At 38.2% G+C, this 27059-nt stretch overlaps 1 protein-coding gene across 1 annotated transcript; it reads right to left on the bottom strand.

Moving 5' to 3' along the window:
* Window positions 1-27048, bottom strand: elp2 (elongator acetyltransferase complex subunit 2). The gene is made up of 21 exons (XM_057354049.1): window positions 26882-27048; window positions 26593-26671; window positions 26327-26397; window positions 25963-26101; window positions 24613-24690; window positions 24313-24377; window positions 23906-23972; window positions 22885-23028; window positions 22468-22551; window positions 22220-22320; window positions 12541-12669; window positions 12245-12394; window positions 11552-11743; window positions 10585-10753; window positions 9739-9796; window positions 7310-7382; window positions 5002-5191; window positions 2207-2328; window positions 1991-2133; window positions 1793-1906; window positions 1-741 (listed from the first exon to the last, which is right to left on the bottom strand). The coding sequence occupies exons 1-21, from the start codon at window positions 27011-27013 to the stop codon at window positions 588-590; spliced, it is 2454 nt and encodes an 817-aa protein (XP_057210032.1). The 5' UTR covers window positions 27014-27048; the 3' UTR covers window positions 1-587.
* Between the last annotated feature and the right edge of the window lie 11 nt (window positions 27049-27059).

The raw sequence follows: 27059 nt of genomic DNA, 5'->3' as shown, positions 1-27059 counted from the left end.
AATTAGTAACTAGTAATTCATTACTTTTTCAGAGTAACTTACCCAACACTGGATATATATTATGTTAACACAAACTTGTATTCTGGATGCGATTAATCGTTTGACAGCCCTAACTGAAATACTTTGAAAAATGTTATTCGGGTGATAACAACAGGCCATAAATATTTCTTACTGGCCATGAAACATAATTTTGCATTATAATATATATTTGATAAGCTGTTCTTCCTTGCCTATTTTTTGATAAACTTGCTGTATCAAATAGGAAAGGAGTCCCTCAAAATGCTTTTTTGGTCACCGTAGCTTAAGAAAAAATAAGCAACTGCGTGACACTTCGATGTTAGAAAAAAGTTTATTACAGTACAAAGCAAACTGTATTTTTACATTATAAATAGTACAACAGTCCATGTTTACAAGTGATATGTAATAGTGTTGAAACTGAAAGAACAAAAGCTGACTTACTGAAGTGAGAAAGCAACCCCTCTGAGCAGTTTTACACTGGCCAACTGAAAACTGTCAGTTTACTTACTGAACATAAACAGTACCCACAATGCATTTTACCCAGTTACATTTCCAGCAGCAGGATAAAGTCACAATGATGAAATTCTGACGTTGAAGATTTTGACAGCGTGGTCAGCACCAGCACTGGCTAGCTGGACCCAATCGTGGTCTTGGCTCCAGTCCTCAGCCCGTCCCCGCCTCGGCCTCCAGCGTAGCCTATTTACCACCAGAGTGTGACTCTGACTGTAATTTGATGGAGAGTCAAGGAAAAACAAGCATGGATAACTGTTCATTCAAGTCAACAACAAAGAATACGTTTTAAATTCCATTTCAAGCATGGCTTTGTTCTGCCTCTCTCATGGTAAGATTTGCCTGCTGTCATACATACCAATACCATACATGCCAAATAACAAAAAATAAAATAAAGATAATAAAGTCAGTCATACAAGTTTGGAATGACATGAGGGTGAATAAATGATGACAGAACTATCACTTTAAGACCTCACTACAACCATGGCAAACATTCTGAGGTGACTGAACTTCAGGGAATGAAACACCTATAAGAGCGCCTACACAGATGGTTTATCAATTACACCTACAGAAAGACAGAGTTCACCCAGTCTGGACCGAATCCACTGTGGGGAGAGTGCGAGAGAGAGCTCAGTGCAAGCAGAACACACAACAGGGCCCGGCCTCGTACTGACACCTCATTCTCTCTCTTCACGGATCAATGCGGTGGCTGCCCACGGGATCTCTGTATCAACCTGAAGCGTCTCCCGAGCAGCGTGGGCCAGCAAAGAAACACGCCGCTTTTTTTGTTGTCAATTACGCCAGCACCACTGCTCTCTGGGAGCAGCTAGGACCGTCTTGTTTAACTTGGGAATTTGTCATTTTCAGAGGCGGTTTGAGAAGAGAACTTGGGTTGTTGTTGGCAGTGTGTATAACTATCTTAGCTATTTATAAAATAACTCTGTTGTGAACTCGGTTAACTATTTGATATCGGAAGGCCCATATTGAAGCTGTACACTTAGCAATCACATTTTCTGCACAGGAAATTTACAGAATAGGGATAATTGGCCCAAAAAAACCACTTCATTCCAAACTTGTATGACTTTCTTCTGTGAAACACAAAAAAAGCTATTTGGAGAAATGTCTCAGTGGTTTTGTGTCCATACTATGGAAATCAATGGGGGCCAATGTTGTCCCATTGCCAACGTTCATATAGGTTGGGAATGACATGACATGAATCAGTTCAAGACTTGCAGACAAACCCATGCCCTGTAAAAAAGGATACGATCTGTCTGTTTCTCCACATTTGCTCCAATCTGCTCCAGAAGCCAGATCCTCCATTGGCCTCCATTTATACAGCAAAATCTTTCCATTCTCTAGACCTACAGCCAACAAATAACTGCACAAACAAACACAAGACACATCACTAATCAAATATTCATGGCCATGTCATCACCTTCAGCATTCTGGGTAAGAGTTGTACCTCTGGTCTGAACAGAGATGTGGACAGATTGACATGGCAGTCGCTGAATCTCCAACATCCAACACAGAGGAGCACGGATTCACACCTGCATCATCACGATCACCAACACAGTCTTCAGAATCACGATGACCCCAAACGATCACCTACAAACACGCCAACAAAACACTCATGTTTGATCTGAGGGGGAAAGGGGATTGACGGTTAAACTGAAGATACCTTTTTGTCTCGGCTCGATGTTGCGAAGTACTTGCTGTCTGAGCTCCAGTCACATGACCAAATGATGCGTGTGTGAACCGCTGTGTCCTTACTGGTGTTTGCATATAGTGAAAAACTGGGTTCTGAAACAAAAAAAAAACAGAAATTTGTCAAACGAAAAACATTTTATTACACTAAAACTGTGAAATACACGTGAGGACAAAAATGCTTTTTGTTTCTTTATATAGACCGTTTTATCAGACGTGCGCGTGATTGACCCCCAGTTAACTTCTGGTTTGTGATTGTCTAATAATATAACTATTTATATTTTATTTAATTTATGTTAATATTAATTTGTATTATTATTTTACTGTATAATAATTGTATTACAAAAACGATTTATTGAATTTTGTTGTATAATAATTGTATTAAAAGTGCAGTGAACTAGGACCACAATTTTAACCCGAGCTTTTGTTATATAAGAGGGAATCGTATTCAAGCGAACATCCTGTAAGTGTCAGAATGAAAACGCCCTTGTTACTGAAATAACAACTGTTATTGACACGAGGATCAGCGAACGGCAGGTCCTGGAATGCACCTATCATAGATAGGTTGAACACCGCCTCCACAGAAGAATATCAACGCCTACTTCTCGAGCCCCGCCCACTGGTTCACGCATGACAGTACTGAACACGAGCTGCACGGAACCAGATAGAGCGAGTGTAAGCATCATGCCGTTAAAGATCGCATAATATTGTGCAGTGCCTGGTTGTGGAAGAACACAGTCGCTGCATAACCTTCCTTAGGATTCCCACAGTAGGAATGAGTGGTTGAAATTCATTTTTAAAGACGTTCCAGCTCACGTGGGGTCTTGCTTCATTTCAACGCGGATTCCTTGAACAAGTCTTTGCAGAGAGACTAAAATTAAAAAGCATTGCTGTGCCGTCAATATTGGATCCGATAGGAATGGCGCAGCAATCTTATGTGAGTAAAACATTCTTGTACTATGCGTCACTATTGCTTTGTGAGAGATCGCTTGATATGCCCTGATAGTATTACCTGGGGACCTCTAGTCATTTGTAATAATTGTAATCGGCATCTCTGTGATTTGGCGGGCTCATATATCAGTTTTCAAGGTTTCATCCACCTTCATCTGCGAATAATGCAGGCTGTTTTGAAGTGTTTTGATATTATTTCTGGTGCTGGGTCATATCCATATCTGCCAACACTGTCGTTTTGGCCGGGAGTCTACCGTTTGTTTATTTATCATGAAAACTATAACATTTGAGACCCGCGATCGCAGTGATCTTCTGTCTGATTCACGGGTCTTAAATGCTGACATGTACGGTCATATATCACTAAACACAATACAACTATAGGCTATACAAACTATAAGCAAAGCCTTGCCATCACATCCAGGAAATAAGTCTGTAAATTTGAGTAAAATCAAGTTACGTAACGTTACGTGTCTAACCAAATTCAAAGAAGGCTCCAACTAAGTCAACTACGCAAACTGCTATCCAATCATAGCAGTGGGCGTTTACTTCCAAGTCTTCTGTGCGGCCCGCCCTTAAAAACCGAGCGTTTCTCCAGCCGGCCTCAAAACCAGGGTAGAAAATAGCCTATTAATTATTGATTTTGATGTTTTCGAATGTAAAACCCACGCGAACGTCATAAGTAGACATCAGACAAGAGTATAAAACAATAAAAACGGCCAGTTCACTGCACCTTTAAATAAACAATTTGTTGAATGGGTCCTGAGGTTTGGTCGCATTTAAACAAACCGTATAGTACATTGACATCTAGCGGTTGAGCTTGGTATCGCAGTCTAACTTCAAAATATTGGAGAGACAAATTTAGCCAAGTAACGGTTCTTCTCAGTTTCTTTTGATTGCTATCAGAATTAATACAGGCTCTCTGTTGTTTGTTAATGTGTAGCGGAAGTTAAGGGCAGTCCACGGACGCGCGCATGCTCAATAAAGTTTTTTTATATTGTTAAGATGAAACCGTCTATAGACAGGTATTAGTTACATCATAAAACATGATTTGCTACTTTCCAGTTGCATTTATTATTAAAGGGAAAGCCCATATTACATCCAGAGATATTCGATTCAATTCAAGATGAGTCATTGATATTTTTAGTTCATTTTCCTGGAAGAGAAATACTGTATGTTTCCCAGTTACAAACCCCCACTGCCAAACCGGGTCATCACACCCCGGTGACGGCACCTCAGCCAAAACCCTCTCCGTACATGTGTCACATCCCAACACAAGCGTGACTTCACTAATTAAAGCTCAACTGGTCAAACTCATTAACCAGAAACACAAATAGAGAGAGAGAGCGAGCGAGGCAGACTGAGAGATGGCATAGACGGGTGGCGGGAAAAGCTACACCGCTCAACCGTTGTGCTAGGCTGTTCTCTGATCCGTTCTGACACTGGCTAAACCTTTCACATCTGCACCATATAGACTGTGAGTAATACCGCTATCAACCAGAACAGACTGCGGTGTGAAAAACAGACGCTCCTCTGGTTACTTGATGTCAACAGTAATTTAGCGGTTTGTGCAGGTGGAGACGGTGAGGGCGAATCTCAGGTGACCTTCTGCAATCCCCCAACTCATAAACAAAGTGTTGACAAACAATAGAGGAATGAAGGAAAACATTGTGTATGAGCAAAGAGGTGTGTACTGAAAAAGAAACAAACGGCAGAATACACGGCTGCTTTAAATCCGCAGTCAATAGAGATCGCTCTGTGAGGGGTGAAAAATGAAGGCTGGGTGTTGAACCGACGAGGACAGATGGGGAGTCTGCTAACCTGAATCTGGGCCAGGGTTTTCCCGTTTCCACAGCGACCAGGTGCGGTCTCGAGAAACAGCGAGCAGAAGGCGTCCGATGGGTGAGAAAGCCATCTGAGTGACGGTCAGACTGTGACAGGACAGCGACTGGAGCGGTTTCCAGGAGGTGGAGCTCCACAGCAGGATGACAGCGTGCTCTGCTTTAGAAGCCTGCGACAGAACACACACGAACCGTCACACACGATATTTACCACACAGTCTTTTTTAACAGAATCTGTTTTTTACTACAGTAAAGTGAGACGCTCGCATTTCCATACAAACATAAAATAGAAGCTAAAAGAGTGTAAGATAAAAGTGTTATATTCTACAGTATTGTACAGTATTATATTTTTTCTCTCAGAAATAAGTTTTCTATTGGCATTTGGTTTCATGTGACCATTTCCGTGCTCTCTCTAACCCTTAAATTTAAACAGGTGGTTTTTGCAACTGTACCTTTAAGACTTTTTATATATATACATGGTTGGTTATGACCTGTATGCAAGTTTTCACATGCAGTTGTACATCAAGTCAGAAGTTACTTAACACTGAACTGCCACTGATGTGTTGTGTTGGGTCTAAACTAAGAGCTTTTATTGTAAAGAAATGATGTAGATGAATAACAGAACATGCAAGTTTTCACAATCTGGATGTGTGACAGTCTTTTGCTGCGAATGTGAATGTATATTGGCATACAGCAGTAAATTATAACTATATTAAAAACATATCAATGTGCATTAAATGTATAATCAGTATTAGTACAAAAGAGTGTTATTGGATTTTAACCTAGAATTGGTGGTGGAGGAGATTCCCCTTCGATGTAAAGCGCTTTGAGTACCCAGAAAAGCGCTATATAAATGAATATAATACATTTTAGGAACTTTTTCAACACTAAAGATGAACATTAAATGCATGTTTATAAACTGTTCCCTAACTTTGATCTCCACTATAAGTCAAGCAAAAGGTGGTCAACTTGTTCTGAACCCTGACCATAGAGATTGCGCCCTACATACTGAGTACTTCACTAGTAGTGTCAAAGGATAAAGCTCATGTCCACAGCAAAATCACATGAGCCTGCGATAGCCTACTGAATAAACTTCACCATCTCCACCCGAGCGTGAACAATGGCAGATGACACACAGAATGTGCTTTCATTCAGAAGGGCTTTGTGTGCGATCAGCGTGGGTTTGGCAGAACCACAGGGACAGACCAGGACATGAACCAATGATCTCCCTTCACTGTCTCACAATATGTGTGTCGCAGTGACTTGAGGACACTGTGCCTGCTTACCAACTGGAGTTATAAGAGATCCATGCGTTTTTGATAAGACTGGAGGCTTATTACATGATTAGTCAAAAAGAAAAAAATAGTAGACTCTTGTATGTCTCCGCTAGCAGTTAGTTTACTATATTTTGATTTTAATTAACAAAATCATTTTATTAGTTTTACTTTACTAAACCTAAAACAAACTTCTGTTAACTGGAATCTAAGAAAATAGAGGCCTCAACATCATTTGAAAGAATTAGAAAAACTAAATTAGAAAAAAAAGAAATTTGCCTTAGCAATAAACTGAAATAAGTTTGATGCACATAAATTATTAACTCAAACTAAATAAAAGAATATACTATAAAAAAAAGAATTAAACCTACATAAGAATATTTAAAATAAACAAATAAATAATAAACTGACAACAGCAAAAATAACTAAATAAATAACTTAATAAATAAAACAAAGCAATGAACTAAATTGCTATAAACTAAAAATATAAACAAAGACAGCAAACATTACTAAATTAAATAAAACAAAAAATATGAACATAAAGAAAGCAAACATCACTAAATTAATATATAAATAACTTAAAGCAAATAACCAAATTGCTAAAAAAAAAAAAAACTTGCTACTTATGATGAAAACTAAAAATGTAGACAAAGACAGCAAACATTACTAAATTAATAAATAAAACAAACATTACTAAATTAATAAATAAAACAAATAAAAATAAATTGCTAACAAAACAATTTACATGAACACTAAAAATATAAAAATAAAAGCTAATTCAATATATGAATACAACTAAAATTAAAACTATAATATGCAGACTGCATGAATCTGGCAAATGTAAAACTTAAAAAAGGGTGAAAACACAGAGTAGCAACTAATATGTTCAGTATATTTGTACAGTTGAAATTAGTGCAGTTTCACGCATACATGGTCTTGGTGTGTCCTGTAATGACATTCTGTGGCAACATTTGTGTGACACTAATGACCATCTGGTCACCCGTGTGACTGTACCTTACACGCAGAGGCCACCACGGTCCTCGAAGAATCCGACGCCAGACAAAACATCTCAAAGCCGTGTCCGTACCTGCGGAGACACGGTGAAGAGACGTATGTTAATGAGGGTTCTGTCAATGCCTCTCCAGAAATAAAGGCTGAGCAGCGTGACAGGTTCTGAAAGACGGTGGGGCGGTGATTCAAACGTCACAGATTCATTGTGTGTCAGGACTGCCATACGCTCCCTCTCTCCCTCTCCTGTGCTTATGGGAATGGAAGAAAGCCGTGTGCTCTGGCAGCCATTAGCAGATCTGCTTAGTAATTTCCAGCGCTGGATGAATGGCTCAGGAAGCTGGGCTGTCAGATATTTCAGCTGCGTGTGGAAATTATTCTAGTGTACCTAGTGCTGCATGTGTACTTGCTCATGAGTGAGAGAGGAAAAAATATAATTCAGCACATCACTTAATTATAAATTCATTAAGAAAAATGACTACATGATATCAGAATCATAGTTTCATTAGCCTTTTTTGAAACGCCACTCTTATTATTTCTACAACCAGTGCAAAATGCCACTAAGAGGCCAATTTTGTAATATACTGCCTACAGTTTCTGCAAATGTCAAAGTCATATGTCATTTTGGTTTGCTGGGCAGCTTGGGAACCTCGAGCCAGAAACACACTCTTATGTAAGTATGCAAACACGGACATAAATTCTTGGCCAACATGTGCGCTGTTGTGTTACAGTGATGGCACAGTCAAAAAAATCAGTGCTCAAGGGGGCGATTGAGTTACCTTCGCATGTCTATGCCAATAAACCTGATGCATTATGTAAGTGATAGTGTACATCTGGCCAGGTGTTATCACAAAATAAACCCAAACAGAAGAATCAGGACAGGGTTTATTTTGCGATAACAACTAGCTGGATGTACACTATCCCGCATATTACATGGCTTCGTGCCACAAATGATTGAACACAAAAAATTATTGTTAATTATTGGACAAAATATTCATTGAAATATTTAAATATACCAAACGTGTCCTATGGTTTGACATAGCAAAAATTTCGATAACAAACTGTTATATTATATTATTATGCTATAATAGTATATTCTTTTATATTATTCATATTTATAATCGAAAATAACAACGAAGATAAATATCCTTTCTGCTAGTTTTACTTAAACTTATGCAACTTGGTTTATTATTTTGTAAATGCAATTTCATATCTCAATATGAATTATGCATATTATTATCCAATTTCTTTGTATTTATTAATTAATTTATTAAGTAAATTATTCGTAAAGTCAAAATAACTAGCAGTACTTGGATGACCCTGTGTTATACGTTTTGAGCAGTGGTAAACTGAGAATATCAGTTTTCACGACTGGCCAATCAGAATCAAGTATTCCAATGTGCTGTGTAGTAACAGGGATAGACACACTTTGCAATATCACAACTTAGAACATACATTTCTGCAAATGTCTGCTATATAGGGATGGGCGATATTATATCGTTTGCAATATACCGGTAGAAATTCTCCCCACGATAGGAATTAGTCTTCCCGCGACATAAACGATAAATCCTGGTTGATGACGTATTTCTTTGTGAGACCCATAATTCACAGCTCATATGCGGAGCGAAAACGGGCATAGCGGAGGGCGGACGTGAAGCTGAGAAAGAGTTTTCAGAGTGCACTAAAAGAGGAGCTCTGTAGATGCATCCGAGTTAATGTTTAGTTTCACTTTTGTTTTATTTCATTCGTTTGTCAAGTATTTGTTGATAGTCATAATACATTAAAACACCACAACATTTAGTTTGGCTAAAAGTCTTTATTTAAACATTCGTTAGATGTTTTGAGCGCATGCGCATTGCACAAATTGTTTAATATGATTTCTTGCCTGTTATATACAGGATGCATGAACGGAGCGTCCCGTGCGCAACTCGCACTCACATATGCTTTCATAGCGACACACAGCGCGCACCGCACTGCGTCATTTGTATCATTATCGCAACAAATACCAGAAAATATCGTGATAGAGTTGTAGGGCCATATCGCCCATCCCTACTGCTATAGTGCCCCTTGTGGCAACACTGAAAACACAATAGTACTTATGCTATGAATTGCGGCACGACACGTTACGGAACGCAACGGTGTATTAAATTTTGCTTTTGTGGCTAGAAGGGTTTTCATACACTATGTTTCAGGCCTCTCAAATGTATTAAGTTAAAAAGAGTAAACGGCAGAACTGTTCATTAAAACGTCGTCTTCTGTTTAGCGTCACAGCTCGCAGAATGAATGTGTCTTGTCATAAGCTCTAAATACCTATTATTCTGCATTATTTATGCCACACACGCCGGTTAAGTAATAATGTGGCACAGCATTAGTGCCTGATACACAACAGCCAATGAGAGCAGACAAACTCAAATGAGAATTGATGGGACACTCACAGCTTCTGTACCTCTGGCCACAGCGTGTTCTGCAAGAGATCGTCCTCTGTCGGGGGCTCTGGTGAGAACACAGTCACAAAATACACACATTATTAAGAGAAATGAGCAGATGCCTACATCCTTGTTTCTCAACGTGCATCTTTTACTCCAAGCCGTCTGGTACAACGGTAGCTTTATCTACAATTTTCAACGTCCGTTAGCTTGACAACGTGCTGTAAATCAAATTGAGCTCTTTTCGTGAAAGTCCGCTATAATAATGTCGTCTTTAGATTCACACACAGTTATGCAACACATGCACCAATTGAAACAGAATGGAGACTTCAATTTCTCTCCTTATTCCTCATTCCTGGTTTGTGGTTTTAATTATTCCCCTCTTTGCTCCTCCAAGAGAAAGCGAGGCGAAGGCAGTGGTATTATTCTATTAACATCTCGGCATCTGCCTCATAGCCCACAGTCGTCAATATTTTAACTTTGCAATTATATAAGCTTTCTTTATAATTATGATTCCAGATTAAGGAGCTTTTTCAATCACATTGACAACGTTAGCCACTGTTTGCCTAAAGCAAGAGAGGCATAAACCCCCCCGCTTCAACACACTGCCCCTCCGCCCTTCCCCCTGCGCTGTAATAACATTTGTCTCTGGTATCACTGATTCATGCCCCAGATACATGTAGAAACCAGAGAGCATTGTCTTTTCCAGGAGTAACTCAGAAACTGTAAACTTCTATTCAGGAGATTTTCAAGGTGACATTTGTATCAGAACAGACCTGTAGCCCACTACCAAAGAGATACTGGTGTAAGTCACTGCAAAAATAAGCAAAACGGGTCTTTAAACAACACAAATACCTGTGAGTTTGAGTGGCTTAAAGTAGGACTCTTTGTACTGGTCGGAAACGCTACTGAAACCGTCAGCGTCCTTTGGAGGGCACTTAGATGTAAGGTCACCTTGAAAGACAGCTTTGTTGGACAGGCCAAGAGCAGGTGTGCTGGCTCCTTCCGGCAGGTCGACTGTTTCCTGGACATCCGGGGAACAAAGAAAGCATAAAACATTACTACACGTCTGTTAAAGGGGTCATATTGCGCGAACACGTGTTTTTCTGTGTCTTTGGTGTGTTATAAGTTGCCCATGCATGTATTAGACAGGTAAAATTGCAAAAATTAAAGTGTATGAACAAAAGATGCCTTCTATCTAAAAGCGAATGCTCACCCAGACCTGCCTGAAACGCCTCGTGTAACCACACCCCCACAAATCTACATCAGTTGGTGGTATGATTTGACTAAGAGCGCCCAAATGTATACGCAAGTAAGGTAGGCGTACCTGTCAGCACAATTGCTTTGGAACCTGATGTTCCAAATATGGTAAGAGGCGTCACATTTTCGTTACATGCTTGCAGTATTTGACCAATCACTACGCACTGGTTAACTGGCCAATCATAGCACACCTCGCTTTTCAGAGCGATGAGCTTTGTAAAAGATCTGCGCGTTTCAGAGAGGCGGGGCAAAGAGGAGATACAAACATGCACGGTATGTGGAAAATACAGCGTTTTTGAACCTTAAATCGTGAAATCTGAAACAAAAGATAATATTCGTTTTAGCCGTGTCATATGACCTCTTTAAGACAACATCAATCCAACTTGAGTTTTACCAATGACATCATGTTTTGAACTTTTCTATGCTTATGTGTATAATCATGATGAATAAGATAATGGAAAACTGTGAGACTATGAGATAATAAAATCTCCCCGAGCAGGAGTAATTAAAGCAGGTTTTATTTTACATGGTTAATTAAAGTTTGAAGATTCCAATTACTTACACTGGAGCCCAGCAGTTTCTCCAGAGAGGTGCAGGATATGCTGGCAAAGTTCTCCACGAAATTTCGCGGAGCCCTGAACACACGCAGGACCTTCTCGTCGGCACCAGACACGAACTGAAAACGCCCGACCATGGTCAGACACTGCACGTCGTAGCCGTGAATCTGGGGCCTGGAGATCTCGTGCCAGGTCACCTGCAGAAGAGTGAAAAGTCTTTCATCATTTATTCACCCTCATTTCTTTTCTACTTTCCTATCCCCCCCCAAAAAGGATATTCTTAGCTTCGTATACTGTGGTAGGCTAACTGAGACCAGTTTTACTGCACCTATGCATTGTTGTAATTTTGTTGCACACATTGCTTCTATTGTTTTCCCCTACTTTGTAAGTCGCTTTGGATAAAAGAGTCTGCTTAATGACTAAATGTAAATTTCATTCCAAACCTGTATGACTTTCTTTCTTCTGCAGAACACAAAAGAAGATATTTTGAAGAATGTTGGTAACCAAACAACACTGGACCCCATTGACTTCCATTGTATGGACACCAGACATTTCTCAAAATATCTAATTTTGTGTTTCACAGAAGAAAGACTCATACGTGTGTTTTGAATTAGAGAATTTTTATTTTTGGATGAATTATCCCTTTAATTGACTTACATATAAACAGAAGTCGATACAAATATAAGTCTAAAATGAACCTGTGAGCATTCTTTTCTCTTCCAGGGTGTGAGGAATCTGGTGGTCTGGTCTGATCCGACAGTGATGATAAACTCTCCTTCAGGGTCCCAGCTCAAGTCCTGCACTGCGTTAAAGTGACCAGAAACCACGACTGCAGGCCTCCACTCCCCCTGCGCAACACAAAAGTCCACATTCCTTTCACACGCATTTAGCATAAATCATAATGTGTGCTGTGCCTGTCTCATTAGGGACACCATGGTGTGTATTAACTGAGTTTGATCACTCAGGTGTGACAGACGGCTGTTTAGAGTCTGACCTGGCTGTTGTCATGGTGCCAGAGGTGCAGTGCTCCGTGGAAGGCATGAGCCAGAATCATAGAGCCGTCTGGACTCATCTGGCAGCCGTTGAAGCCCAAAGTGTTTCCTCCAACTTCACCAACACGAACCTTTATTGGAGAGGATGACAGAAATAAAAGGAGAGACAAATTAATATTCAGATTAAAAATGACCCGTATATAAGCCTGTAAAGGAAAAAAACTCCAGTCTTTAAAGAGTAAATATTTTGAGAATTTTAAGGTCCTACTTTGGTTTATGGAGTGTCCAACAACAAGTTTACGTACATACACGGTGTAAAAACGCTTTCATTTTCTAATAATAGGCAGTTATTATTACTTTACTTCTTGACTGACTCTTAAATGATTCGTTCGGCAATTCATCTGTCTAATCCCCTCCTTTCTGTCAGCCCACTCTTATCTGATTGGTCAGATGGTCTAGTCTGCTGTGATTGGTCTACCGCGTGCAGTGTCACAAATGGAACATAGGCGGGCATTACACAGAGTGACGCAAATCTGACCCGGAACTGAAATTAGAACGACAGACGACTAGTTTGCGTGATTCAGAGTCGACTCCCTTTTTTCCCAAGCCAATAACTTTGTTATTCCTTCACTTTTGGCTTAAAACTTGGCAGACTGTTTACATTTACACACAGCAACATTACACACTGCATGAAATGTCATTATAAGGACATTGTAATAGTTACTCTGTAATAGTTTAAATATTGTAACCAAGTAAGCTTCCTGGATATCTATAAACAGTGACTTAAAGGTCCAGTGTATGAAATTTAGCGACATCTAGCGGTGAGGTTGCGAATTGCAACCAACTACTCACTCCACCCTTTCCCCCGGCCTTTCGAAGCACTACGGTGGCTGACAAAGGACAAAGATGTTGTCACGTTTTCACTTCTTTGCAAGAGGAGATAACGTATTTAGGAAACGTGTTCTGTAGAGCAGTTTGTCCGTTTAGGTCAACTGTAGAAACAACATGATGAACTCCATGTAAGGAGACCCGCGGTGTATAGAAATAGCTCATTCTAAGGTAATAAAAACATAACGCTTCATTATGTAAGGTCTTTATACACCTCTGAAGACTGATTTCTGTTGTAGATCCTCCAAAAAATAACACATTGGACCTTTAAAGCTGAATTTCTGTTGATTTGGTAGACGCTTATCTAAAACAATTCCTCTGGAAGCACATGCATTATGTGACTTGCTTAAACAACAGCTTGATTTGTTGGTCTCAACTTTTTGAAAAGTTATCAAAAAGTAAAAAATAAACCAAAAAGTAAAACCAAAAATACTATAGTTAAACCATGGTGACCAAAAATGAACAATGATTTTGCCAGGTTTACCATAGTTCAACCATGGTATTTGTAAAAAAAAACTTGAAAAAACAAAATCATGGTTACAACACATTTACTATAGTAAAACCTTTTTAGATTTCAAAAGAGAAGGTTCGAACCACCACCAGAGACAAGCAAAGTCACTTGGCGAAGATAAGGAAAGTACAAACTAAACTCTACCAAAAGACGACGAATTTGGTGTGGCCGTGAAACAGATCATAGCTGTTTAGGTGTGTTCTGAATGGAAAAAGTTTGGGAACCCCTATTCTAAACGGTCAGTCCCTGAAAACAAGTTTCCCTGTTGTACACTTGACAAAATCTTTATGATTATTTGATTATCTGCTACACAAAGAATGCTGTTATGTTGAGGCAGCTACTTTGCTGTTAATTATCCTAAATGAATCCTCCAGGATAGATTAAATCCCATCCCGAACAGCAACGCTGTACAAAACAAAAAACCTGGGAACCAAACTCCACACACTCGATCACTTTCTAGACAGCGAGTGTTTGATACGAGGTCTTTATGAAAAGTGGCCTCTGATAAACCTGCTGGTCAAGAGGGCCGCTAATTATCAGCCATGAATCCTCGCAATCTGTGTTGAGAGTCTACAGCTGCGCTCCATCATAGTTAAGTAACGGTCTAATGTGCACCCAAGACAGCAATTAATCAAGCAGACAGCGAAAAAGTAGGAGTTATGCAAAGCGGAGGCTATTAAAAGCGAAATAAATCGTGTTTGCTTCCTTCAGATGCATTAATGCCATGTTGAATGTAATCGCAGCGCGCGCATTAAATCAAATACGAGAGAAGCCACGAGACAAAATAGTTACATCAAGAATGAATCAGTTTAAACTCCCCTGACTGAGCTATGAATACCAAAGCGCTGTAATCATTTTCTCAGTAAACTGTAAGGTAAAAAAGGCGGCTTGGCCTCTGTCTGGCCCGTGTCTAACACGTTTAATGTGGTTGGAGTATCTCGCCGTAATGGGGGAAGCGAGTCGTGCAGCGGAGCAAACGGCAACATTGTATAAAACAAGATAATTAGTCATGATTATGCCATCAGCGATAACCTGACTCTGATTTTATTTATGGTAGTGTGCAAAACGCTCTAGTGTCAACATGAGCATTGCCAAAAAACACACACAGAGTAAAATAAAGGACAAAATGAATCTAAATACACATTTGGCTATGAAAAAGGGATATGTTAAAAGCCACTGTGCACACAAAAATGTCACAATGGTGCTTCCTTTTGACCTCCAGCAGATGCTGTTTGATTTAGTCTTGTTAAAGGTATAGTTTACACAAAAATCTTCATTCAATAATTTATTCACCCTAAAGTCATTCCAAACCTGTATGACTTACTTTCTTCTGCAGAACACAAAAGAAGATATTTTGAAGAATGTTGATAACCAAACAACATTGACCCCCTTTGACTTCCCATGTATGGGCACAAATTCGCTCAAACAAAATATCTTCTTTGTGTTCAAAGTAAAATACAGGTATAAACAGCATGTGGGAGAATAAATGTCAGAATTGTTATTTTTGGATGAACTATCCCTTTAAGAGCAGAAGTGATTTGTCTCATTCAGTGATGTCAGCGCTCAATGATTCACAGTCTCTTTTCGTGGCCAGCAGAGCAGGTTTCAGATATTACCAGATCAGGTGGTCGGCTTACGCTCTCCATCAGAATGACAACACTACGCAAACAAATCAGTCATCTAACTCAACCACAAGCATGTTTTACGAAGTTTCAGGTCAGTGTGGACAGACCCATGTTAGATTCCAAACCACATCCACACACCGCAACATAATAAAGGCTATCAATGTTTTTACACTCGCATGTTTGCCAATAGAGACATTTGAGTTGCCCTTCAGTGGCGTATCCTAAGGATCGGGTAAAGCGGAACTAATGGCAGCGATAAAGACGGGCCCTCCCTTTTTGAATGGCACGGACCTCTGAGACATTCTTGTATGAGCGATGCAACATTAAGCGAATTGATTTTGAACTCCGTCCACATGGCTACTCATATATCGTGGCCAGCTCTCTTGGGTATATTGTGCAATCAGTCTTGTTTCTGAACACCAATATGGATCTATGGCATGATGTGTGTAAGAACACTAACCGCAGAGTTTTGGATGGGACTTGACGCATTTGTTTATGCTATGACGGTATAAGTAAAAAAAGTACATGAGTGATTTTTGTAGCTGGGTAACCGATGCAACAGATGTTGACATTCTGAAATTTTATTTAATTAATTAAAATATATATATATATACTGTATATATTTCTATAGCGTTTTTACAATTTTGCATTATTGCAATTGCACAGCAGCTTTACATACATATTAGGCCTGTTCAATTAATTGTGATTAATCGTAATTGTCAGTTTTGGCTTCCAACGATTAATCGTAATTAAACCTGCTTCAAACGATTACAAAAACTAAATAACCAAGGAGAATCTATTCTGGTGTGGCTTTCCATTTTTCAAGGTCCACCTGTTTTACATTCGTCTTTTCTTTTTACAGTTAAATTCAAGTTAAAAAGACAAGTTATTTATTTTTATGACTTTCAGATATCAGCGAGTAATCATGTTAATCGTGATCTCAATTTTGGCCAAAATAATCATGATTATGACTTTTGTCATGATCGAGCAGTCCTAATAGATACAGATAGTAAAAAAGAAGTAGAGAGATGTCATTTTGAAAAATATAAAACACAGAATTTGTGACATTATTGCAACTGCAAAAAAATCATACTGTTCTGCTTGTAACGATACTTTCATGAGCTGTGTATTATGAGTACTAACTGTAAAAATGTATGTCTATAAGATTATAATCAGTTTCCATGTAGAAAGATGACTCGATTGAAGACAAATACATCAAACTTAAACCTTTTCGGCTGTCAGACGATTAATCGTGATTAATCGCTACCGGAATAAACGTTTGTGTTTACATAATATATGTCTGTGTACTGTGCATATTAATTTTGTATTTATAAACAAATAAGCCTACATGTGTGTGTGTATACTGTATATATATATATATATATTTATTTAAGGAATATTTACATGTATTTATTCATATATACCAATCATTTAAATTGTATATAAATGTTTATTATATTTTTCTTAAATATATTCATGTATGTGTATGTGTTTATAAATACAAAATTAATATGCAAAGTACACAGGCATATATAATGAAGACACAAACTTTTATTCTTGATGCGATTAATCGCCATCAATCGTTTGACAGCCCTATCAAAAATCATTTCATGCAAAGGCTCGTAGTTACACCAGTACTTTGAATTTTAGTAAATCACACTCAAAAAACGAGTGTAGACAACTTAATTGAGATCTGTCTGTGGAACAACAAATACAGATAGAAGTACACCCCAAACTCAGTGTATACATGAACTACACCCATTGCGCCCTCAAAAACTATATTGTAAGCCACTCTGGATAAAAGCATTTGCTAAATGACCACTTAGTCTATCTTGAACTTTATCTTCCAAGATAAAAGCAGTCATTACCGGAGCAAATAATGCTCATGCTTTTCTCTGCATGGTTCGGAAGCTCCATTTTCTTCCCTCCACAGACTGTAATGATAGATTCCCATGTCTGAATTCTTAGTGATGCATAAGGTCATGAGGTCTAGAGGTTAAAGATCTGGTCTGGCAACCTTTCCCCGCTGTTCTATGAGGAGAAATAAACCATTAGCACAACAGTAATGGCCTTAAGATCACATGGCTCGAGAACGGTCCCTCGAGTCGCACCATACTGCTAACTGGCAACATGACTTATTAGCAGGGTGTACTTTACCCAGCGGTTTGCCTGGCCACAACATTGCAAGTCAGCTTTCTGCTAAATTTCACCAATTAGTATAATCATTATGGAGGAGTCTTTCCCTTTTTATAAACCTGTTAATTAACCAGTGATATTGGTCATTTGCTGCTTAGTGGGACACTAGCAGTCAATCCATGAGCACTCTGTAGCAAAGCCCGGTTGTAAAAAGCAAGTTTTGGCATTACGCTACAACCTTAGAAATTAGCATTTGTTTAAACACTTAAGCAGTTTTATTAGAAGTGCAGAATAGGGGGCGGTTCACACAGTACGCATTTTTCCATTTTCCATTCCACTGTGCTACTTTTCCATTGTTTTTCTTAGTAAACACGCGCTCGACTGACGCGTGTGATTGAGTCTCGCGCATGAGCACCATGGTTGAAACACTTTAAAATTTTACACGCAGCGCAGCTCAACAATGTCAGTTCCACAGCAGTGGACCAATCAGAAAACCCTTAAGGCAGGGCAAGCGCTGCAAGCTTTCGTTTACAGTGGCACGATGGCATGGCAACTTATGTTTTCGAAATTGCGTCTCGAGACCAGGCATGCCGCACATGTCCTGAAAAGTGTAGCCAAAGCCATTTGATCGCCCTCTTGTGGCTGGCTGCAGTATAGGTCACAAACACCGCCCTCTCTATGCAAACGAGCAGGAATCACGGCAAAGTAAAAATTCAAATTGCACTTCAAATATATTTTTGCCAAATGTGGTTTCTGTCATTTTAGTTAGTTCTTATCATGTGATGTATGTTCAAGTGTTTGCTTTTTAAATCAATTTGGTTTTAGTTAGTTATAAGATGTTATGAAAAGGGGTGTGGTAACATGATTTCTTTGTTAACGATTGAGTCATCCGGGAATATGGGCGGGACCTTGATACCCAACCATCTTTTTTACGGTTTATGCTCAAGACCCTTGCGTTCTGTGCTGTGCTTTTAAAAACCATTCCTGAGCCGCGCGCAGGGGCGCAAAAATGGGGTATGCAGTATATGCGGTGCATAGGGGCGCCGCACAAGTGGGGGCGCCATTGTGCCAAAATATTATTTAACGTTTTTTAAATAAAACGTTATAAAAAAATATAACGAAAAAGTCATTATCTAAAACGTTTTAGTTTCACTTTTGTCTAGCATTTTAAACGAGTTCAATAAATTATTTATTTAATCAAGTTATTATGTCAACCAATCACTCTTTCCCAGTCAAATGACCAAATGGATCAAGCAAAGAAACTTCCCAAAGCGCAGAACATGGAAATGAAAAGTAAATTGACAAGTAAAAACAAGTTATTTAACGTTGCCTGAGAGGTAGTTCATATTATAATACAATATCAGGTCACCTCTAGACCTACATCTTTGGCGCTTATAAAATAAATCTATGTTTGTGAAGGAGCTTTATAATTACATTCGGGAGAGTCTGAGACGGTTGTTAAAGCTGTTAAGTCTCCCACTATCACGCACTATCGGGTTCTTCATTAATCGTCTGACGCGTTTTCTCCATATGACGACGCGAGCTGTGCAGTTTGAACGTCAGGTCCGTGTCCTTCACATAACGCGAGCAGTTGCGTCTTCTGCAAACAGCGCGCAGCACACAGCACCGGAGATATTGCGTGTGGACACTGAAACAGCGCAATGATTGACAGGATGACAGAGACAAGAGCGCAAAAGAACGTTTGTTAATAAAAAATAATTTGAGCGTTCAATGTAAGTGAGTTTGTCTTTGTTTTACTTTAATGATGTTTTCATAAAATGTGAACCACAAACTAAAAATGCTTAAAGCAAGGGGAAAATCCAAAGATTTTTTATTTATTTGCGTTATAATATCTGTTATCCATCTTATTTCGTTTTTTTCAATAATATTTTAATTATAAATGCACAGTAAAGGTATGTTTAACGTAGGCTAATTTTATTGTAGCGTTTTTATTAAATATTAATGAACCACAAACTAAGCATTCGTTTTAAAGTAGGCCTAAGTGGGAAAAGAACAAAAAAAATACAACGCGAGTATATCATGTCATACGTCTTATTCGTCTTATTCTGATAATAATAAATAATGTTAATAATACTTTTTGTTGAAGGAAAGGGAATAATCTAAATGTATAACTTTAAAGATCAAAATAAGTTTATTTCCTCACCAGCACATCTCTAATGGGCTACAACTCGATTGTTACTTATATTTGGGATATTTAAAGAAGTTTTATTGTTTAAAACTTGACAAGTTTTTTTGTTAAAAAAATTTTTTTTTAAATTGTCAAAATTCTAGACTACATAAGTGAAACTCACTTTTCAAAGAATACAATAAATAGCCTTATTTGAAGTCTTATTTAGTTATTATAAGCAAAAGATCAATTTAAAAACTGTTTAGCCTGTTATCCGATTAATCAAAAAAACAATCGTCCAATTATACTGTTATTAAAATAATCGTTAGTTTCTGCCCTAATTTATTGTGTATGTCTGAACATAAACTTTATGTACTTTTACTACTTTTTGCTCCTTTGTTTCATTATTTTTCAGATTGTTATTTATCTTTTCAGAATTGTGTATCTGTTACATTGTGAAGCAGTTGGAAAAGTGTTTCTGTAAAAGGAAACCTTTATGCTTCTGTTATAGATGCAAATCTGATTGTCACCTTCACATGATGTAAAATATAATGACTCCAAAGGTAATATACAACTTGTCTGCAGATTTTTTATTTGTTGTGTGTTTTCTATATTGGGGTGGCCGATGGGGGGCGCCAATACTGATCTCGCATACCCCTCAGAAAATGTGCAGTTGCGCACCTGGCCGCGCGTCTTGCATTTTTAGATCATCTTTTAAGTCGGCGTATAATGTATGCTCTTAAATTGCACTTAAGCTGCAAGTGAAAATGAGGGATCAGAACGCAGAAATCAGAAGTGCGTGATAACAGAAATTCGTTTTCCTTTGTAGGGCGGGAACGTGTCAGTTCAAAGGCTCTCATCCACATCTGATAAGCCGGTTCACACCTACCTCATATCGTATGCCCTTTACGGCTCAACACAGAAGACACATGCAGCGTGGAGAATACAGCCTCTCCCGCTATAATCGTGCACAATACGACCTGGAACGTACCCTTTACCTCTCACCGCCGCACTTCACGACCTTTCATTTTTAATTGGACGTGCTAAAGCACGACAAAACATGCGAGACATCGGCGGCAAGTGTCAGAATCAGGAGGCTTTATGCAGAACAGTGATCTGAGCCCTGAGATCAAAGTTAGTGCTTCTTATTAATCAAGCAGCAAGTCATGCCTGTTATGTGCTGCTGGAACGCCAATCAAAATGTTCTATTATGGCTGAAATAAAATAAAAAAAACATCATCCCGCATTTGAGGTTATCTGAGGCAGAGCCATTCCATTTCCGAGAGGAACTCGCCAATCGTTCACAGTCCCTCCGTGGAAGAGAACAAGCTTATCTGTGAAATTCTGCATATGGGTTAAATTTTATGGAGTTGGCAGGGAATGAGCAGATATTGACCCAGAGAGTGGAATGTAGCTTGTGCTGGATGTGCAGAGCACTTCCTGTCTCCGCTGCGGGTTCTAGAAGTCCATGACTTGCAAACAGAGCTTAAGAAGATGGAGAGACAGAGTACAAAAGATGGCCATGGCCTTGGGACGGGGTTTATGGGTTACCCACAATGCATTCGACTTGACCTTCTGAATGCAGTGTGATGAATAAAAAGCGTAATAACTGTCTCACTACTGATTCTCTTTCTTTTTCTTGATTTTCTTGATAAGATTTGGCTTATCAAGTACACAAAATGAGTTTTAAAAAGCTGAACGGTCATTTTTATTTTCAATGAGAGGTGGATGCCACTCGATAAATAAGCTAAGCAATGTAAGAAAGTCATGTGTAGCCATGTGACGGTATACACTTTTCACATCACGATAAATCCTGGGACTTTAATCACAATATAGACCACTTCACAAGATGTAAACACTGGTCCAGAAGCACTTCTGGTTTGTTTCATTCATTTAATCGCATTTTTTTCTTTAATCTTACACATATAATAAAACCTTAAGGATCAAGTGTGTATTTTTTTTGATGATCTATTGACAGCAATATAATATACATAATTATGTCTTCAGAGGTGAATAAAGACCTTACATAACGAAGCGTAATGTTTTTACTACCTTACAATGAGCTATTTCTATCAACATACACTGGTGGTCTCCAGTGGTTGTATTTTATTAAAACGTTTGTGTAATGGTAAAGAACTGAAACATGACGTTTTTTCTGGACCAGGGTTGTTTGTCCATATTGTATTATCACAATATTACGTAGCATTTTATTGTCAGAAATATTCAATGTTGTCAATAGCAACACTTTCATTTGCAATTGCAACACTGTATATATACTATTTTCTGGTGCATTGTTCCAGACAGCGTTCCGTTCCACATACTACTTCAATGAAAGACTGTAGCGCACAGTATATACAGTGCATGATATTCAAAAAATGAGTTAGTTGACTGACCTGCTCCACCCAGACACCAGAATCCTCCTCTGGCCCCCATAAGATCATCGTCTTGTCCATAGACGCAGACAGCAGTTTCAGAGGCTGTTCCACTATGTCGCCTGCAGGGGGAGATGTGACAACATAAAAAGCATGGTCAAAAAATAACTGCAAAACTCATCAAAGTTATACATTAGTAAATACAATAACTCATTGCTCATGACTCACAGCACAACAGCAACAACTGAGAATGAATCATGCAGGAATACCTTTGATATGTGGAGGTTGCCAGTGAATTCCATAAACCCAATTTTCATGACCAGCTAACACCGTTTCAAGAGTCATGGCAAACACTAGAGGCAGAAATGAACAAAGAACAACATTTGATACAAAAGTTGTTAGAAGACACCAAGTTGCAAAAGATTAGCAGATGGTTTGATTTCACAGGGTCATTGTTAAAATGTTAATAGTAAACATGCGCAAAGCTAAGTTTATTAGCCAAATTAAGATGAACTAACATGTGCCACTTCACTTGGCGACCTCACTCAAAAACAAAGTAGATGAAATTTATTAGTGCAGGACATGGATATAAAGTTAAAGAAAGATCAAATAATGGACTCCACAGTAATCAGCATCTTCAATCATTATTCCTCAGACTATTTAATTACACTGGCAGCCGACCTCACCATCTCCAGACACTTCAAAGACGTTCTCCTTCATTTTGATGACAGTGTCGGTCTGTTGCTCTGGTTCAGCAGCAGTCTTGGCAAACAGCCTCCACACTCTGATCAGACAGTCCTGAGAACAGCTGGCAAGCAGGAGCTCACCATCTAAACATGAATAAAATGACAGTATGTGAGCCTTTCCTGCTTCAACAGTTCCTTTTAGTTGAGTTATAAACAAACAGATGAGCAGAATCAAGCTGGATAGCAGCTCGTCTGGGTGGTGCGTTTTATAAGTGCTGTTAATGTATCATCTTTTAATAGTAACTTCAGCTCGCAAAAAACACATTCACTTCATATTTCATACACAAAAAAGCAATAATTCTGTAATGACTGTTATTCTTGATTGATGATTCTTATTTAATTCTCATTACTGTAATACAGTAATGAAATTAATATTTTCTCATGATTTTTGTAAATGACAATCTGGACAAAATGAAGACAGTAAAACATTTACAACCATGAAATACAATTACCCCACAATTTAAATGAAATGTTTTTACTCTATGATAATACGGGTCAGTCTCCCGAAACCACTGAAACATCATGGCAGGAAAGATTGTAATAATAAAACATATTCTGTAACACAAAAAAATATCATAATAAACATAACTGTGTTCTCTACCTTGCACAAAGCATAAATTTAACATACTGTAGAACATATTATACTTCATTATTATGCATGATTAATAAAAACTTGCTCAGGCATCATGGCTTCGCTTTTTTTTTTAGCAAAACATGCTATGGGATTGACAGTTTTAAATTGTTACGGTAATGAGCATTTTTTAAGGCTTTTTTGTAAAAAAAAAATCTAAATTGTGTCAGTAAAAGTTTTGAAACATATGCTTTTAAACATGTCATACCTTGTTTTTAATTAATTAAAAGGAAATGTGTTGATGTGAGGGTTTTTAAGAAAATCACGTTTGAGTCGACATCTCGAAACCAAGATTATGAGAATCACCCAAAATGAGTTCATAGGTCCTACCTTTAACCGCCCATTCCACACCTCGAACCCAATCCTCATGACCTGTCAGCGTCAGAACCATCTGAAACTAAACACAACATGCCAGACATTTGATTTTAACTAGGTCATTCAAGAAAAGGTAAGTAGTGGTTGTCAGTGAAAAATGTGCCACCACAACAATGGAAAATCCTGTTTTAAGGAAGACAAAGAGACAAAAGAGCACATTCTAATGTCTAAGTGATATTCAGTTCCCTGAATATGCCCTGGGACAAGTGAACCATATTTCCTTAAATTTTGATCCTGAGATATGATGCCTTTATAATTAGATTATTTTAATGGTCAGTCTGATCGCTTAAAAAAGCAACAAAACCCTCTGCATTACAATAATTGAGAGTAAAAAGTGCATTACAGTTAATCAACAACCTTACCTGTTCACTGTTCTGCACATACAGTTGGACTTTGCTATCATCGCCCCCACAGGCGAGTACTGGAACTGCGGGAAGAAAAGATATAATTATCCTCCTGTGCCCCACAAGGACACATGTCTAAATCTGATAAGTAACTAACTCTTTAAACAGCATCAAGAAGCAAAATACAGCTACAGCCCAGCAGTGAATAAAAAGAAACAGGCAGTATAACATCGCCGCAGGACATATTTAAAGCACAGAATGGATGTGATATGGATGGACAATGCAGCAAATCAACACAGAAAAGCGGGCACAGCTTACCCCTGCTGCCTGGCAACAGCGCCAAGGAGACATCCATCACAAACCCGCTCCCAAAAGATATGGTCTGCAGGCATTCAGCTAATGAAGAGAGCAGAAACTCCAGACATGAGACCCAACCTGCCAGCTCATGATGAATTCTGATAAGAATAATAACTTATTCTTTTAAAGGAGGTTATTACCAAACAATCTAACTGTATTACAGCAATTACCCAGAAAACCTGTAGGTGAATATCTTGAGCTAAATTAAAATATAATGATATGCCTAAAATATTTGGGCCAAAAGAAAATCTGCTTCTTCTTCTCGGCAGACAGCTCATTAGATAAATGTCATTTGAATGGTGGAGAAATGATGCAATTCATAATCATCGCATGACCTAAGGAAATGATGCCAAAATATTTTAATACTCGAAACTACAAGCTTAACCAGACTAGAACTTTATGCCCTAAACACAATTACATACTTCATTGACAGTATATGCGATTTCACACACCACAAACACTCCTGTAAAACAAATGAAATTATTTTTGCAATTTAGTAAGCACTGATCAAATTGATTGTCTGACTTTCATACATCTTCCCCACACAGGTTTGTAATGTAGGCCTACTAAAGCTACAGTTTCATATTTTCAGTAATTGATCACTTTTCATGTCAGACGGTGTCACTTCCTTCTTCCTGTATTAACAATTATTAACTGGGGGACCATGGATACCTACTAACACTTAAGTTTAGTTTTAGTATTATGTATACGATGAAGTATAGACGGATTCAAAGCAACAACATAAAAAAAACGTTACTGCTCATGTGCACTTAATTTCCGTTACACGTCTGCAAAGAGTAAAGTCCCTGACTCCCAGCAGATTATCTCTGATAACAAGCAAAGAAATAACAGGCAACTGACGTAAGGTAGTACAGTTGTTTACTGTTTATTTAATACAATTATTATACAATAAAATATTCATATAAAATTCTAAACCTTCTACAACTGCTGCACAGAAGAATTCTAGTCTGACAATTACAATTCTTAAAAAGAATATTTTTACAGAGTGATTTGTAAAATTAATAACCTTAATGTTTTATAGACTATCTATTTCTATTGTCTCTTAAATTGATTCTTATTTATAGACCTTAAACGCTACTATGTAATCATTTACAGTAACCAACCAGCAGATGTCAGGCTTGGAGTACAGATTCCCCCATTCCTCTTTAAACATGCAGTTAATTTACGTTTTTAAAGTAGTAGTTCACGTCAAAATAAGTAAATATTGACTTTCCATAATAAAAATCAAGGACTTATTTTGAAGTGAACTACTCCTTTAAGTCTACACTTTTTTAAGGATGTTTTAAATACCTTTATCATAGATGCATGTCCAGAGTTTAACAGTGGAGTCAGATGATACTGAGGCCAGCAGTATATGTGAGGATAGAGACACAGCATCCACTGCACACACGGGCCCTGAGTGTCCTGAACACACTGCAAGTGCATTGAACTGGGACAGAAGACAGACAAACTGAAGTCAACAACCAGCCACATCTTTAGAGGCATACCTGGGCAATTGTTATTGCTATTATGGAAACTAAAATTATTTCACATTTATTTTGATTATCTTACGTTTCTGACAACAGATCAAAAACTCAGAGGAACCAAATCTAACATCTGTTGTTGCACAAACTATTTTGTAAAGTGTTTATATTCATCATTTGTAAACACGTACATTTCCATCTTGCTTCTCCCAAACAATAAGATTATTATCTGACCCGCCAGACACCAACTGTGTTTCTGGACCTAGAGAAATAGACAGTTCAGGTTTAGTATGTGTGTACTGGGTAGGCTAAATAAAAATAAAGAGCAAGTGTAAATAAACTTAAAACTATAAAAGACTGAATCATAAACTGGTCTCACCCAGGATCCTGGATGAGCATCACCTTCACAAATATTTTAACTACTGTTTATTCCTGATGGTTAAAATTGAAGACTTACTGCAGTCATGTTTATAAACCCACTGGACAGCATTGACCCTTCCTGTGTGTTTGTTCAGGACCTCGACAATCTTAATTTCCTGATGACAATTAATGCAAAACAACAAGAACATTATCTGTTTATTTAAATAGTTGGTCAGACACTAAGTATTTACTAAGAAACTACTTAGTGTGCCTATTCAACACATGGGCTTGAATTTATAGGAAACTTTAAGAAACGTAACTATGAAGCATCCGCAGCAGTTACATCATTATTACCACATCAGAGAGAATAACTGTACAGTCAGTACCTGTGGATTATAAATCACAACTGAATTACATGTCCCAAATGCGATAAGACCTCCTCTTCCCCATGACACAACATTAGGAGTGGGATTGGCACAACAAGATACATGACATGTGTCCATAACAGGCGCTTCCATCGTCAATGCCGCTGCGTGTTACAGTTAAATCGCACCCTTGAAATAT

The sequence above is a fragment of the Triplophysa rosa genome, linkage group LG16 (assembly GCF_024868665.1).
Source record: "Triplophysa rosa linkage group LG16, Trosa_1v2, whole genome shotgun sequence".
In the NCBI taxonomy this organism is placed as follows: Eukaryota; Metazoa; Chordata; class Actinopteri; order Cypriniformes; family Nemacheilidae; genus Triplophysa; species Triplophysa rosa.
Note: the sequence above shows the minus strand (reverse complement) of the source record. Positions and strands in the feature narration are given on the sequence as shown.

Coding starts and splice junctions, on each gene's coding strand:
- elp2 (XM_057354049.1), bottom strand. CDS start 27,013: ATGGAAGCGCCTGTTATGGACACATGTCATGTATCTTGTTGTGCCAAT. Junction 26,672..26,881: donor TTGTGATTTATAATCCACAG/GTACTGACTGTA, acceptor AATTGTCATCAG/GAAATTAAGATTGTCGAGGT. Junction 26,398..26,592: donor GGTTTATAAACATGACTGCA/GTAAGTCTTCAA, acceptor CTATTTCTCTAG/GTCCAGAAACACAGTTGGTG.